Source organism: Podarcis pityusensis, assembly GCF_964106645.2.
Source record: "Podarcis pityusensis genome assembly, chromosome: 3".
In the NCBI taxonomy this organism is placed as follows: domain Eukaryota; kingdom Metazoa; phylum Chordata; class Lepidosauria; order Squamata; family Lacertidae; genus Podarcis; species Podarcis pityusensis.
Window position 1 is genome coordinate 121,256,617 of NC_138026.1, and position 16,800 is coordinate 121,273,416.

A 16,800-nucleotide genomic window follows, 5' to 3' on the forward strand; every position below is an offset into this window, starting at 1 on the left:
GCAAGCAGCAAGAAGAAGTTTATCAGTTAGTTAGAGCGTGGTGCTGATAACGCCAAGGTTGCAGGTTCGATCCCTGTATATGACAGCTGCATATTTCTGCATTGCAAGGGGTTGGGCTTCCCTTCAAATCTACAATTCTGTGATTCTATTAAAACAATTAATAGAATTCAGTTCATAGTAACTTATACTATTGCCAGGGTACTTCTGAACTGAATGGAACCTGACTCCAAAACAACAAAAATGGATTTGCCACGGGCTGCCAAACGCATTCATTTTCAACACTGCGATGGGTGCAAACGTCATCCACCACACACAAATTATAGAGGACTTCTGAGTGCAAGCAGGGGTGCGCAATTTTGTGCGTGCAACTTTTCCTTCAGCACCTGCAAAACTGACTTTCTCCCTGCCAACACCCCCCCCCCAAAAAAATCCCTGCCCCTCTCCCTTCTTGGCTTGGCCTTACGAGAGATTTTGCCGATAAGAAGTCCCACACCGTGGAAATGGATGTTGTTCTTAAGAGATGTGTTTTGAATCGGTGCATGAGCCCTTGCGCACCATCCCACCCGCTGGTGTAATGAATGCGTCCAGCTGTTCCATATATTTAATGGCTCTGGCGGGACCCTATCAGGAAATATTGTGCTGGGAATTCTGGCTTAGGGTCTGGGAGCAGAGCCAGGCCAGATGGTCTTCCTTTTTTCCTCAGGCAGAAAGGCGTACCGGGGTAAGGGGTGCCACCTTCCCCTCTTAAAAACAACACACACACCCGAAATCTTTTCTGCACCCCCTTCCTCTTCCTGCCACCCCCAAACAGGTACTTGGAGACCATCTTCCATCACCATCATGACTCCATCATGATGGAGAGCCAGTGTGGTGTAGTTGTTAAGAACGGTGGACTCATGATCTGGTGAATCGGGTTTGATTCCCTGCTCCTCCACATGCAGCTGCTGGGTGACCTTGGGCTAGTCACATTTCTCTGAAGTCTCTCAGCCTCACTCACCTCACAGAGTTTTGCCTGTGGGGGAGGAAGGGAAAGGAGACTGTGAGCTGCTTTGAGACTCCTTAAAAGGTAAAGGGACCCCTGACCATTAGGTCCAGTCGTGCCCGACTCTGGGGTTGCGGCACTCACCTCGCTTTATTGGCCAAGGGAGCCGGTGTACAGCTTCCAGGTCATGTGGCGAGCATGACTAAGCCGCTTCTGGCGAACCAGAGCAGCGCACGGAAATGCCGTTTATCTTCTGCCGGAGCGGTACCTATTTATCTACTTGCACTTTGACGTGCTTTCAAACTGCTAGGTTGGCAGGAGCAGGGACCAAGCAACGGGAGCTCACCCCGTTGCAGGGATTCGAACCGCCAACCTTCCGATCGGCAAGTCCTAGGCTCTGTGGTTTAACCCACAGTGCCACCCGCATCCCTTAGGGACTCCTTCTTGTTGTTGTTTAGTTGTTTAGTTGTGTCTGACTCTTCGTGACCCCATGGACCAGAGCACGCCAGGCACTCCTTAGAGGAGTGATAAAGCGGGATATCAAGTCAAAACTCTTCTTCTTCTTCTTCCATCATCACCTTAGCGACCAGTGGTCCAAGCATGGAGACCCTTGGCTTAAAGCCATGATCAAATTATAAGGAGAGGGAGATGGGGAGGCTGTTCACTCTTACCTTTGGGGAGAGCTCCTTAGCTACCATACTTTTTTAAAAAGCAGTGTTTTCGTGCGTTTCTTTTGCCCTGGAGTGCACCACTTGGCACTAAACTGCCAGTCAATCTCATAAGAACATCGGGAGAGCCTTTAGCTGGATCAGGCCCATGGCCCACCTCGTCTTGCATCCTGTTCTCACAGCGGCCAACCAGATGCCCCAAAGTGAAACTTGTGAGCAGGATCTGAGCACAAGAGCAACTCTGCCCTCCTGTAGTTTCCAGTAACTGGGATTCAGAATTTTTGTCGCCTACAACTGTGGAGGCAGAACAGAGCCATCCTGGCTAGAAGACATCAATGCCCCTCTCATCCAATCTTCTTTTAAAGCCATCCAAGTTTGTGGCCATCGCTGCTTCCCGTGGCAGGGAGTTCCGTAGTTTAACTCTGTGCTGTGTGCCAAAGGATTTTCCTTATCTGTCCTCAATTGCCCAACATTCAGCTTTGCTGGACGTTCATGATTTCTAGCGTTAGGAGACACAGAGAGAAAACTTTTCCTCATGTCAGGAATAATTCCTCATGTCAGGAATAATTTTATAAACCACTGCCATGTCCCCTCTTATCTGTCTTTTCCCTAAACTAAAATGCCCTAAACACCGTGGCCTTTCTCCGTAGGGGTTTCGCTCCATCGCCTTGATCATTTTCTGAACCTTTTCCAGTTCTTTAAAATCAGGTCCCACCTGGAGTCCTGTGTCCAGTTCTGGACACCACAATTTAAGAAGGATGTTGACAAGCTGGAAGGTGTGCGAAGGAGGGCGACCAAGTTACCATTGTACTGTTGAGAGTGTATTAACTTATGGTCTCTTTGTGTGGTTTGGGAGCTGCGCGGTCAGGGAAAAAACAATGCTGTCCAGGGTTGTAAAGACTGCGGAGAGAATAATTGGGTGCACTCTTCCCACCTTGGATCAAATCTACGCTTCCAGGTGCCATAAGAAAGCTGCAGAGATAGCGCAGGATAGTGCACACCCCGGAAATGATCTCTTTCAGCTTCTGCCTTCTGGAAGAAGGTCCAGGGTTATAAAGACTAGGACTAGCCACCTGAGAAACAGTTTCTACCCAAATGCGATTTTGGTCTTAAACGCATCGTAAGGAGTCTGTATGGGAGCATATTATATTTAAAAATGGGGTATCAGAGTTTTTAGGGGGCTAACCAGGTTGAGATAGCTGGGATAGCAGGCTTGTTGGGTTTTGAATGTGTAGATTTTTCAATTTCGTTGTTCTGTATGGGACAATGACAATAAAGATTATCGTATCGATCTTGAAACCAAGCCTTATGAGGAATGGTTGAAGGATCTGGGAATGTTTAGCCTGGGGAAGAGGCGACTGAGAGGAGATACGAGAGCCATCCTCAAATATCTCAAGGGTTGTCACAGGGAAGATTGAATAAAATTAGGAGATGTCCAGTAGGACTTTGGAATTCTATTTTGGACCCTATACTTTTTCTCCTATAATTTTGAGACCGCTGAAAAGACTCCTCCTTGAAAGAGACTCAAGGTCTGGATGAATCCATTTGGTCAGATCCAGTAAGATACCTTTAAGTTTTCGCATGGGATCAGGCCATTCCTGACCCACCAAATCTGGCATATATGTGCAACGACTCTGTCTAAAGTGGCTCGTGAATCCCTGCCAACCACACAAACGCTCAGGCTTAGAAAACATATGTTTTTAATTGGCCGAATGGTTAAAAGGGAACAGCTTGGCTGGGAGTGAAAGAAAATTTGATCTGGCCTTGTTTATTGGGACTTGGTGGTCACCTATCAAGTCGCTGGTTGGCAGGAAGCCACGGAGGAGGGGGCGGGGCGAGGAGGAGCCACGGGCCAAACCATCGCAACGCCGCTCGGGCCACCAAAATGCTGGAGAGGGAACCCTTTGACCGGATGCCAGGAAGCTAGAGAACTCGTGCCAATTTCCATGCCTAGTCTGGGCTCGATGCAAAGTCACTTGGCTATGCCACCCAGAACTGGGAAACGTTTGCCAGCAGGTTAGAGAAAGGGGGTGAGGGGGTGGGCATCCTATTTATAGGGAGGAAAGAATCCAGAGAGCGAAGGAACATCTGGAGGCAACAGCTGGAAAACGTGGAGGCTGGTCCATGAGGGTGAAGCTGGCACTGGCCCACTGGCCTCGCTCTGCCCGCCATCTCACAACCAGTCCAGGAAGTGGCAGCACCTGTCAACTTCCTGTGCCCCCCGGAGTCTCAGTGTTGCCCTTCTAGGACTGTGCTGCTCCTGGGGGGAGATTACCGTGGGGCGAGGTCCAGGACCTGAGTCGAGGGTCGGCAGACAGTCCTCCACGGGCAAAGCGGGTTCCAAAGCGAGGAGCCGGGCAAGGACAGGAACTCTGGGGGAACAGGACTGGGTGCTGGCCAAAACAGCTCTTCAACGACGTTGCTCCCGCAACCTGGGACCGGGCTGACTGGCCTTTATCTTCTCTGAGGCCAGGGGCGGTCCCGGCCCCCAGGAGACCCACCTCTCCTGGCCTTAAGGTGAGCACTCCTCCTGCGAGAAACCAGTTCCCTCCGCCTCTCTGCCCTGAGCCTCTGCAGCTCCGGAGAGGCTGGAGGGTTACTGGACCCAGGGGGAGACTCACCTTCCCCTGAAAGGGCTGGGAGAGGCACACCTGTAGGCACTGTGTCCTCAACCACCTCCGGAGCCAGAGTGGATTCACGGGGTGCCTGCTCCTGAGGATCCGGCACAGGTGCAGGCGCTTCAGAATCAAGGCCCTGCCCCAGTTCAGCCGGCCCTGGAGGCGGGGACTCCTGTGCAGGCTGGGATTCCTCCGGTTCAGCCTCTGAATTGGATTCCCAGGCCATCACAAGGACTCAGCAGGGAGGAGGGCAGGGGAAAAACTGTTAGAATTCCTGCTCCATGATTGCAGTCATGGGATTGTTGTCTATCACATGATGGTATTTGTTTTGACTCCACGGAGTGGGAAGTGACGGAGACAGGATGTTTGTGTTACTGTGTTCCGTGAAGTGGGACTATTGTCCTTTGTTCTTTTTCTCTTTGCTGTCTGATGCCAGAGAGAGAGGGAGCCATGTTGCAGTGCTCCGTGTGGGTTTATATGTAAATAAAGTAAAGGTAAAGGTAAAGGGACCCCTGACCGTTAGGTCCAGTCGTGGCCGACTCTGGGGTTGTGACGCTCATCTCACTTTACTGGCCCAGGGAGCCGGCGTACAGCTTCTGGGTTGTGTGGCCAGCATGACTAAGCCATTTCTGGTGAACCAGACCAGCGCATGGAAACACCGTTTACCTTCCTGCCGGAGCGGTACCTATTGATCTACTTGCACTTTGACGTGCTTTCGAACTGCTAGGTTGGCAGGAGCAGGGACCGAGCAATGGGAGCTCACTCCGTTGTGGGGAGTCGAACCCCCGACCTTCTGATCGGCAAGTCCTAGGCTCTGTGGTTTAACCCACAGCGCCACCCGCGTCCCATAAATAAAGTAGATTAGCCAAAATGCTGAGTTGCTGAGGTCTGTTACGCAACTGCAAAGACTCTGCAGATCCCTAAGTGTGCCAGTGTCTGTTGGCATCGGTCGCTGTGATGTTCGGGCTGAAGAAAGCTTTTGAAGCTCCCAAACGATCGACCAGGAGGGAGAGAACATGCCAGTCGGGCATGTGTCTCTGCCAGGGTCCTACTCGAGTGTAGGCTGAGCTCCTGACAACTCTGTATAGGAAAATGAGAGACTGAGAGGACTGCAATTGACAGGTGCAGCCATCCCTGGTAGACTCTGATCGCCTCATCATAGAATTGTAGAAGGGACACCAAGGGTCATCTAGTCCACCTTCCCTGACCCCAGCAACTAAGCTTTGGAGGGAGGCTTCATGCTGCCTATTGGAGCAGCCTCCCAACTCCTACTTTCATGCAAGCAGGAGCGGGGCATGGATCTCTCAGCTGTGAAGGGAGGCTTCACACTATCTATCAGAGCTTGAGTGTAAGCAGGAGGGGGCAGGGATCTCTCAGTTAGGCAACGGGAAGCCTCCTTTCCCAGTTGAGGGATCCCTGCCCCCTTCTGCTTGCACACAAGTAGGAATGGGATTGGGGCTGCTCCAATGGGAAGGGAGGCATCGCGCTGCCCGAGCCTTGCCACCGTCGCTGCTCTTGGCCCTCCTTCTCCGCCTTCCATGCCTGACGCACCACGCACTGCTTCCCCACCACCACCGAAGAACTAACAACTCCGGGGCTTCCCAGGCTCATGGAGAAAGGAGACAGAAGAATCAGAGGAAGGGAAAACGTGGCGGTTGAGGTCAAGGTGGCGGCCACCCTATGCCATTGCCATCGCTGCAGCATCAACGTCCCGAACACGTAGTATTTAATTAATTAAAGTGTCCCCGGATTCATTGAAAAAAATCTGGTAACCTGGGAAAAGATTTATAATGAATTGAAAAAAATGTTGAAATATACATTTATTAAGAAACCAGAGGCCTTTCTTCTTGGAATAATAAGCTTGGAATTGCCCAAGAACGATGTCAGATTGTTTTTGTACACCACAAATGCAGCTAGAATTTTGCTGGCCAAAAACTGGAAATCACAAGAAATATCAACAATGGAGGAATGGCAGATGAAGATGAGGGATTTTTCGGAGCTAGCCGACCTGACTGGAAGAGTCCGCGACCAGAAGGAGGAGGAGCACTAAGAGGAATGGAAGAAATTCAAAGATTATCTAGTTAAATATGATAACTTAAATAGAATTACTTGCAAGTACCAAATTGGCCTAGGATTTAAATATGTGATGTTGTAGAATACTATGGATAAAAGTTAAAATGAAAAGAAAGAAAGATGTAAATGGACTAAGTAAATTTTATGTGAAATCGGTTTTGGAAAACTGCTACCATGATTTATATGGAAACTCAGCCGGGGGGATTCAAGGAAGTCACCCAACAATGATAACAAAAGTGGAATTTCTATAGTTAGGATATATGTTTGTTTGCTTGCTTTTTATGTTTTGTTTTTATGTTTGTCGATATGTTTGTTATAAAATTGGAAAGCTAATAAAGAAATCTGGTAACCTTACCAGAAAGCCCACTGGGTGTGACTTTGGGCTGGTCGCTGGCTCTCAGCCTAACCTATCTCACAGGGTAGTTGTGATGATGATGATGATGATGATGATGATGATTATAAAATAATAATGCAACTTGAGTGTTCCCAGGCACCTCTGAGAGAGCATGCGGTCTGATGCCCTTTTTTTCTGCTTTCAGGTGACCGAGGCCCAAAGGGGGAAAAGGGGGAAAGAGGTGACCAAGGCAGAGAACCAGGTACGATGGGGGTTTTGTTTCTCCTCTCTGGGTTGCCACCTTTTGTTCTGGCCGGTGCTCCGATGCCTTTAACTGCCACGTGAGAAAAAGGCACTGAAAGCGTCGTCAAGGGGCAAAGTTGCACCTGGTGAATTTCTGCAGGTGTGGCTGCTGTTAAGGCCCGAGGGCTTCTCCTGGGTTGTATTTATTAGTTTTTAAATACATAGATTTGGGTTCTGATTTTGATGCTGACGGATGCAGGAGATGCTCAGGTCGAGGGAAACGTGGTCCGTTCGGGTCTTAAGGACGGTAGAAGATGGAGATTTGTGTCTTTGTCATGCAGATATGCCCAAATAGATTTGGAAACAAAGAGCTGGCTAACAGCATGGGTTACAGGGTGCACTTTTTCAACCCGCAGTGTTTGCAACCCGCAGTGGCGCTTCTGTGCATGCACAAAGTGCAATTTAGCGCTTCTGTGCATGCACAACCACCGAAACCTGGAAGTAACCTGTTCCGGTACTGCCAGGTTTTGGCAGGTGCGTAACCTGAAGAAACGCAACCTGAAGCAGCTGTAACCCGAGGTATGACTGTATCTGTTCTGATTCCTCCAGCAGCCATGTGTTCTAGCCGTATGAAAGAGGGAGGAAAAATTATCCCTCCCCACTTTCCCATGCTACGCATAATCTTATAAACTTCCATGATTTCGCCTCTTCTTCTCCTTTTCTCTGAACCAAAAAGTCCCAAACGCTGCAAACTTTGTTCGTAGCAGAGTCGCTCCATCTTCTGGATCATTTTGCTTGTCTTTTCCAACTTGACAGTAGCCTGTAAAATGGGCACAAAATGCTCCCATGCTAGATAGATATAGATGATAGATAGATAGATAGATAGATAGATGATAGATAGATAGATAGATAGATGATAGATAGATAGATACAGTGGTACCTCGCAAGACGAATGCCTCGCAAGACAAAAAACTCGCAAGACGAAAGGGTTTTTTGTTTTTTGAGCTGCTTCGCAAGACGATTTTCCCTATGGACTTGCTTCGCAAGACGGAAACGTCTTGCAAGTTTGTTTCCTTTTTCTTAACACCGTTAATACAGTTGCGACTTGACTTTGAGGAGCAACTCATAGAACGCGGTGTGGTAGCCTTTTTTGAGGTTTTTAAAGACTTTGGTGATTTTTGAAGCTTTTCCAAAACTTTCCTGACACCGTGCTTCGCAAGACGAAAAAAATCACAAGACGACAAAACTCGCGGAACGAATTAATTTCGTCTTGCGAGGCACCACTGTAGATGATAGACAGATAGACAGATAGATAGATAGATGATAGATAGATAGATAGATAGATAGATAGATAGATAGATAGATGATAGACAGACAGATAGATATAGATAGATTTTGGATCCTAACAGTTTTGAAGATGTCCGTTCCACAAACAGAATAAGAAACGGGCATCTTTCTTTCCTTCTTCCTTCCTTAACCGGGGAGATTCGGAGAGCAGTGCTCTCTCTGCACTAGGGCATAAATCTCCCATTTCCCTAACAGACACATGGTCCCAATTATCCCGGCCGATTATATCTTTGTGCAGCTGCATGGGCTCGCGGGCTTGTTTTCCTAAGCAATCATGTTTATTTCTTTTCCTTATATTTTTCCCTTTTGCTCAAGGCTCAGAGAGGTAATAGGCTCAATAAAAACAAATGCACGGAAGAGGAACAAAGGCCACGGGAAACTCTGGGGTCTTGTGCAAAATGGGGGCCCGGGGGGTGGGAATGAGCATGTAAACCCCTGGGCTACAGATTGCTTTTGGGGGGGTGCAATCCAGGCATTGCTGGAAAAAATAAAATCCCAAGCACCAGGGAGGTTTGTACTGACTTTCTAAGAGTAAGGGACCCGACTAAGAAAAAGGGGCCTCTCACTGCAAACAATTAACAATGCTAGCAGAACTGATTTAAAAAGACTTGTAATGTTGACAATTAATGCCTTTTTATATTTATTTAAAATTTATGACGATTGGAATGAACGATATGTAAATTGGAAGAGGCACAAATGCAATAACATAGAAAGGAATTATGAAAACCATGAGGCAGAAAGGAGGGAAGTTGATCAGCTCATATGAGCAAAAACCAATGTGAATAACAAGGATGTATTTTAATATTATGAAATGGAAATTTAATAAAATAATAAAAAGAGAGAGAGAAGGGGGCCTCTTGCGGCTGGCCTAAGAAATACTGCGGCAAATATGGCATTCTTGCATGCAGAGGGATAGAAACAACATCTGTTAAAAGAACCATAGAAAAGTAGAGTTGGGAGGGACCTCCAGGGGTCATCTATTCCAACCCCCTCCAAGGCAGGAATCTCAGCTAAAGCATCCATGACAGATGGCCACGCAACCTCTGCTTAGAAACCTCCAAGGAAGGAGAGCCCACCACCTTCTGAGGGAGTTCGCTCCACTGCCAAACAGCTCTTACTGTCAGAAAGTTCTTCCCGATGTTTAGTTGAGAGGATTGTAGAGTTGGAAGGGACCCCAAGGGACATCTAGTCCAACCCCCTGCAATGTAGGAATCTCAGCTATAGCTTCCGTGGCAGAGGGCCATGAACGTCAGCAATCTCTAGTGTTATTAGAAAGGGAGAAGCATTTTCTGTCCACTTTCTCCATGCCATGGGATCACATTCACCCAGTCCTATACCAACTGCACTGGCTCCCGGTGGAGTCCAGGGTCAGGTTTAAGGTGCTGGTTTTGACCTTTAAAGCCCTATGCGGCCTAGGACCCTCGTACCTACGGGCCCGCCTCTCCTGGTATGCCCCGTGGAGGACCTTAAGGTCCACAAATGACAACACTTTGTAGGTCCCAGGTCGCAAGGTGGTTAGATTGGTCTCCACTAGGGCCAGGGCCTTTTCAATACTGGCCCCGACTTGTTGGAACGCTCTGTCACAAGAGACTAGGGCCCTGCGGGACTTGACATCTTTCCGCAGGGCCTGCAAGACAGAGCTGTTCCGCCTGGCCTTTGGTTTGGACACAATCTAACCCTTATGTTCCCCTCCCCTTATGGTCTTGATCTATCAGCTACTTCAAAAAGAGGCTGCATTTTAAATTAACCTGTATTTTAAATTGGTTCCCCCCCCCATTATGTTTTTATTGTGATTTTATTGGTGTTAGCCACCCTGAGCCCGGCAGAGGTATATTATTATTATTATTATTATTATTATTATTATTATTATTATATAAACGTTCAGCAGTACCCCCACCCATCTGACTGGACCCATCTGACTGGACTGCCCCACTTACTCTACACAGCTTCCAACAAAATATAAAAACACCAGAGTGGCAGGGGAAACCAAGTCAGATGGGAGGGGGTACTATTATTATTATTATTATTATTATTATTATTATTACCTCTTCACTTGCCCCCAGGCAGCCATTCAAAAAAAAGCAGAAAGAGCGACTTTCCAAAGGCTAGGAAATTGGCAGGATGCTCATCAGCTGGTGAAGGAAACCATGATGTTGTGGTTATTGGTCCAACCATCCTTTATTAGGCGCAGCAGATTGTGGGAATGTTGTGGGTGGTAGGAGAGGATATATTGATTAAATACTATCCTTCCGCACTCACGCTAGTGAGCTGGTAGCAGAGCACATTCCCTTCCACATTGCAGGAAGCTAGTTGATGGATTCGTTAGAATCGTTCGAGTTGAGCAATCCAGTCTGGCTTGTCCAGGGTAAATTTCCCCTTTAAGGTAAAGAGACCCCTGACCGTTAGGTCCAGTCGTGGCCGACTCTGGGGTTGCGGCGCTCATCTCGTTTTATTGGCCAAGGGAGCCGGCGTACAGCTTCCAAGTCATGTGGCCAGCATGACTAAGCTGCATCTGGCAACCCAGAGCAGAGCACGGAAACGCCGTTTACCTTCCCGCCAGAGAGGTACCTATTTATCTACTTGCACTTTGACGTGCTTTCGAACTGCTAGGTTGGCAGGAGCTGGGACCCAGCAACGGGAGCTCACCCCATCGCGGGGATTCGAACCGCCAACCTTCTGATTGGCAAGTCTTAGGCTCTGTGGTTTAGACCACAGCGCCACCCGCCTCCCAAACAATAAGGACACAACCGTCGTCTTTAAAAGTAATGATAAAGTTTTCTTACATTCAGTTCACAGACTTTCTACCTTGTGGCTTCCATCCTCTGAAAGGATGAGCCATGTGCTGTTGGTTAAGAGCCACCCTGAAAAGGATATATCAAGAACTCTGGCCAAAAGTTTCAATATAAGGAATAATTCCTACTCAGGAGTTGAAATGAAAAACGTGTGTATTCTGCTAAGAATAACAGTTTGAAGCTAGTAGTAGATTTAAACACAACGTATAAGTATGATAGTTTTAAAGTAATGGTAAGTTTGGATACAACGTTTAAGTGCAGAAATAATGTCGTTTCAAATATACAATGATATAGTACAAAGGTACATGAAATACCAGTGCACAACAATTGTTTTATACAAGTCTCAATAGCAGTCAAAACGAGTCCACATTATATAAAATTAGAATAAAGAATAAAGAATGAAGGATCAAATGGGGCCAAAAAGGAGTATCCGGAGTGTGAGTCAGATGTACGGCTCAGTGGTGGTAACCAGGACAGGGCCCTGTTTCGGAGTACACGCCTTCTTCAGCTCGGTTTTTTGACGACTATAAATCTGTTGGAAGTCTGTATCATTTAGTTCTTTTATGTTTCTATTTCGACATGCGTCTTAGATAATTGCATCCAAGTTTTCTTGCGTTTCTCTGTGCGTTTTTGTTTGGTTAAGAGCCAGCAGAAGATGGCAAAAGAGCAAAAGATGAAAATGAGCCAAAAGAGGGAGATGGCTGTGTGACCAGCCCATTTATAGGGTCTGTCAGGGTCACACCCATCTACCTGGTCACACACAGGGGGACGAGGCTGCAGACCAGGTGTGACAGGAAGTCCTCTTGGCTGGAGCAACATTCCCCTGCGTGTCCACTCTGCGCAAACAGGAAATGTTGTACAGTGGACGCTCAGGTTGTGAACGTGATCTATGCGGGATGCACGTTCGCAACCCGTAGCACTGTGTTTGCGTGCGCGGGGGTTGCGATTCAGCGCTTCTGCGCATGCGCAAAGCATGATTTAGCGCTTCTGTGCATGCGCAACCGCCAAAACCCGGAAGAAACCCATTCCGGCACTTCTGGGTTTTGGCCGGTCCGTAACCCAAAAAAACGCAACCTGAAGCGTCTGTAACCCATGGTATGACTGTATTTGACTGCTTCAATGAAGGATACATCACACACAGATGTGTAGTCCTCCACTTCTTGCTGGACTACATCTCCCATCATCCATGCCCATTGGCCATGCTGGCTCTTGGAGCTGATAGGACCTGACATCTGCAGAGTTGCAGGTTCCTCCATCCCATCTCCAAGGTACAGCATGAAAATTCCCCTTTCTTTCCTGGAGACACTGCAGGACAACACACACACACACAAATCTAAATGAGAAGCGCAGCCCTGGTCTCCCGCCCAGTCTCCCGGCTCCAGTTAGCATCCATTTATGGGACCTCTCTATTGCGTTCAGGCAGGTGCAGCTCTTAAACGGGCCCCAGCGATGAAGCCGCCGTTCCAGCAGGTGAAATATCCCACCAGGGAGGGATATGTCCACACCCAACAGCTGAGGAGTGCGATGACTAGCTTGGAACGCAGCCCAGCCTTCCTCGCAGCAAGCGAGCGGCACGCCTAGGGTGCCCCTTGCTCAAGGAGACAGCCGCAAATGACTTCAAGATGTCTCTGGGAGCCGGTGGGAGACAGAGATTGGGTTGCCAAGAGCGACAGGCGATGATGGCTTAATGGGTGGGGTCAGGGGCCGTGGAGAATTAGAGGGACCGGCCTCGTGCTTTCGTGCACAATGACACAATCGGCAAAGACTCAAGGCCAAAGTGGGTGGGGAGAGCATCAAGGATGCAGCCTCTTCCCTTTGCTCCCTGCAATCCAACTTGTTGGCCCCACCTAACCTGGAGAAGGGATGTCTTTTGTTCCCGGTTTTGTGCTGAAAACAATTTGGTCCGCTGCCCAGCAGTGGGAAAAATCTGCCTTGCTGGGAGATGAACAAATCCTTTCCCGTTTGCTACGCAGAACTTATCCTCGCATCCAGAAATGCACACGAGTTTATCCACGATGAAAGGATTGTTGTTGTTGTTTAGTCGTTTAGTCGTGTCCGTCTCTTCGTGACCCCCTGGACCAGAGCATGCCAGGCACTCCTGTCTTCCACTGCTTCCCGCAGTTTGGTCAGACTTATGTTTGTAGCTTCGAGAACACTGTCCCACCATCTCATCCTCTGTCATCCCCTTCTCCTTGTGCCCTCCATCTTTCCCAACATCAGGGTCTTTTCCAGGGAGTCTTCTCTTCTCATGAGGAGGCCAAAGTCTTGGAGCCTCAGCTTCAGGATCTGTCCTTCCAGTGAGCACTCAGGGCTGATTTCCTTCAGAATGGAGAGGTTTGATCTTCTTGCAGTTCATGGGACTCTCAAGAGTCTCCTCCAGCACCAGAATTCAAAAGCATCAATTATTCAGGGATCAGCCTTCTTTATGGTCCAGCTCTCACTTCCATACATCACTAGATGAAAGGATAAGCTGCACAAATAACAGAAAGTCCCTCTTCACAGAGCGCAGGGTTAAACTATGGAACTCTCTCCCACTGGAGGCACTGATGGCCACCAAGATAGATGACTTCAAATGGTTAGACAGATTTATGGAGGAGAAGGCTTTCGATAGCTAATAGCCGTGATGACTCAGCTGTGTCTCCGCAGTTTGAGGCAGCAGTGCTTCTGAATCCCAGCTGCTGGGAATCTCAGGAGGAGACAGGGCTCTGTGTTCAGATTCTGCTTGTGGATTTCGCAGAAGTGGCAACTGGAGTTCCATAGTTTAACTTTGCACTGTGTGGAGAAGTCCTCTCTTTTATCCATCCTGAACCTTCCAACATTGAGCTTCATTGGGTGTCCATGATTTCTAGTGTTATGAGAGAGGGCGAAAACATAATTTTATAAACTTCTGTCATGTTGCCTCTTAGTCACCTTTTCTCTAAACTAAAAATAGTGCCGTAAACTAATTTTGCATTGTGCAAAGAAGTACGTGGAACGGTGGTATTCTGACACTGGATGTATTTCTGTCCTGCTCAAGGTGGTGTCTGGCATTCAGTTCTCCTGTTTCGGAACTGGAAAGAGATGTGGGCATGTCTCCCCTGTGATCTGTGGGAAGAGGGAGGAACATCCCTTAGGAGAGAGTGTAGGAATGGATTTCAACAGTAGAAGAGGATATATTGTGAGATGAGCAGAGAACCATCCTTTGCAGTTTAAACTTGGAAGCTAAGGCAAGGTTGATTTAACCTTCTAGAAACAATACTTTCTGCTTTAAGACAGGCTGAGTTTTCCTGGTATTGCCTCTTTTCTCCCCTTTAAAAATAACAACCACACGTACATCGTTTTTTGATGAAGTAAAAGTAGTATTTACTTACGGCCATGGTATGGGTCTTGAAGCAGCAACTACAGTAGCAAAATGAAGGCAGGTTTCTAACTACAGTGGTACCTCTGGATGCAAACGGGATCCGTTCTGGAGCCCTGTTCACATCCTGAAGCAAACATAACCCGGGTATGCACGTGCACAGGTCAAGATTTGCCGCATCTGTGCATGCACACAACGTCATTTTGAGCGTCTGCGCATGCGCGAGCGGTGAAACCCAGAAGTAATGCATTCCGTTACTTCCGGGTTGCCACGGAGCGCAATCCAAAAACGCTCAACCCAAAGCTACTTTAATCCGAGGTATGACTGTACGTTGTTTTGTGAAGAAGTAAAAGTAGTATTTACTTACGTATATGGTATGGGTCTTGAAGCAGCAATTACAGTAGCAAAATGAAAGCAGGTTTCTAATTATTATCTAAGTTACAGAAGCACAAAAACTAAGTTCAGAATGGTGTCTCAGTTTTAGAGCTCAGACATGCACATGTAGTCAGCTTGGAGGCTTGATGAAAAAAGAGAAAGCTGTCCAGGCAAGGAGGAAACATGTAATGTCACAGCTTCCTGCCAAGGCAGACAAACACAAAAGCTCTGTGAGCCTCATCCCCTTCATGTGCCCATCTGGCAAAGCATGAATTCTTGGTTTGACCATTTTAATTCCATCTGTGGTTTCTTCTTTTCCTCCCCTGCCTTACCTTGCAGCCCCTGCTTCCGAGGAGGGCATTATCCGCCTGGTGAACGGCTCGGGACCCCACGAAGGGCGGGTGGAAGTTTACCACGACCGATCATGGGGCACCGTTTGTGACGACGGCTGGGACAAGAAAGACGGAGATGTGGTGTGCCGGATGCTGGGCTTCCGAGGCGCAGAAGAGATTTACAGGGTGGCCGTCTTTGGGCAAGGTAAAGGCAGCAACACCACGAGCCATTGGTGGGTCGAGCATTTGCTCTCCATGCAGAGGGTCCCAGTCTCATTGCCCAGTGGCACCTCTAGGTAGGAGCATGAGAAAACCATGGCTGAAACCCTGGAGAACCTTTGCCAACTACTGTGGAAAATGCTAAGCTGGGTAGAACCATGGTCTGAGCTTTCCATGTTCCTCTCCCCATATGAACTGTGATGGCCTGGGATTCGGATTCAGATGCTGAACCTGGGGAATCCCAGCCTGCACAGGATTTCCCACCTCCAGAACCAGCTGAGCCGGGGCTGGGGCGTGAGCCTGAAGGGTCCTCACCTGTGCTGGGTCCTCAGGTGCAGGCACCAGCTGAGTCTGCTCTGGCTCCGGAGGTGATGGAGGACCCATTGCCTACAGGTGCTCCACCCTCAGCCCCATCAGGGGAAGCTGAGGTTGCCTCTGGGTCCAGTAACCCTCCAGCCTCTCCTGAGCTGCAGAGGCTCAGGGCAGAGAGGCGGAGGGAACTAAGTTCCCGCAGGAGGAGTGCTCGCCTCCAGGCCAGGAGAGGCGAGTCACCAGAGGATCGGGGCTGCCGTATGCCTCGGGGGAGATAAAAGCCGGCCAGCCCCAGTCCCAAGTTGCTGGAGCAACTTTGTAGGTTGCCAGTTCCTGCCTGAACCCTGTCCTGCTTTCCTGCCTGAGTTCCTGACCCGCCCTGGCTCCCTGCTTGCAAGCCTGTTCCTGACTTCACCCGGCTCCCTGCCCTGCACCCAGCTTCAGCTACTGCGGACTGCCTCCCCGTTGCACCTTTGACCACGGACCGGACTTGGACCTCGCCTCTTGGGTAACCCACGGGACCAGCACATGAACCTAGTTGGACCCTGAGATCATCATTTGAGACCGTTCTTTCATTAGAGGTCTGGAGCATGGCAGCACAAGAACAGGACTTTTCTGTGGTGGCCCCCCTTTTGCAGAATTCTTTCCCCTGGGTGGCTCGCCTGGAGCCTTCATTAGGCACCAGGTGAAAACATTCCTCTTCAGCCAGGCCTTTTGGCTGATGAACATCAGGCTGGAGATGGCTGGATTCGAACCTGGAGCTTTCTGCATGCAGAGCAAATGCTCTCCTATGGAGCCATCGTCCTTTCACATTTCAGTCTCTCTCAGTCTCAGTCACTCCGCGCTGCGCAACACAGGGATAGTGATATTGATAGTGTCGACCTCCCATATCTTTGCAAATTTCCCCACCTGGGAAAAATGCAGGGGACATGATCCAGAGTCCAGGAACTGGGTAAGGAGATCCTTGGTACTTCTGAGCCTTTGATTTCGGTCTCCCATTCAATGCTCACCTCTACGTAATGGCTTTCTTTGTGGTCAAGGGGCTGCGGGACCACCTCTCCTGGTATGTCCCACAGAGGACCTTACGGTCTTCAAATAAAAACATCTTGGAGATCCCGGGCCACAGGGAGGTTAGGCTGGCCTCAACCAGAGCCAGGGCTTTTTCAGT

General features: G+C 48.7%; 1 protein-coding gene across 2 annotated transcripts in view; it reads left to right on the forward strand.

Moving 5' to 3' along the window:
* Positions 1-16,800, forward strand: part of SCARA5 (scavenger receptor class A member 5) — a 97,502-nt gene that overhangs the window by 76,106 nt on the left and 4,596 nt on the right. For both annotated transcript variants that reach the window (XM_081001064.1, XM_081001065.1), the window contains exons 7-8: positions 6,881-6,937; positions 15,109-15,306. In XM_081001064.1, the coding sequence (XP_080857190.1) occupies positions 6,881-6,937; positions 15,109-15,306 (255 nt within the window). The remainder of the gene's footprint in view (positions 1-6,880; positions 6,938-15,108; positions 15,307-16,800) is intronic.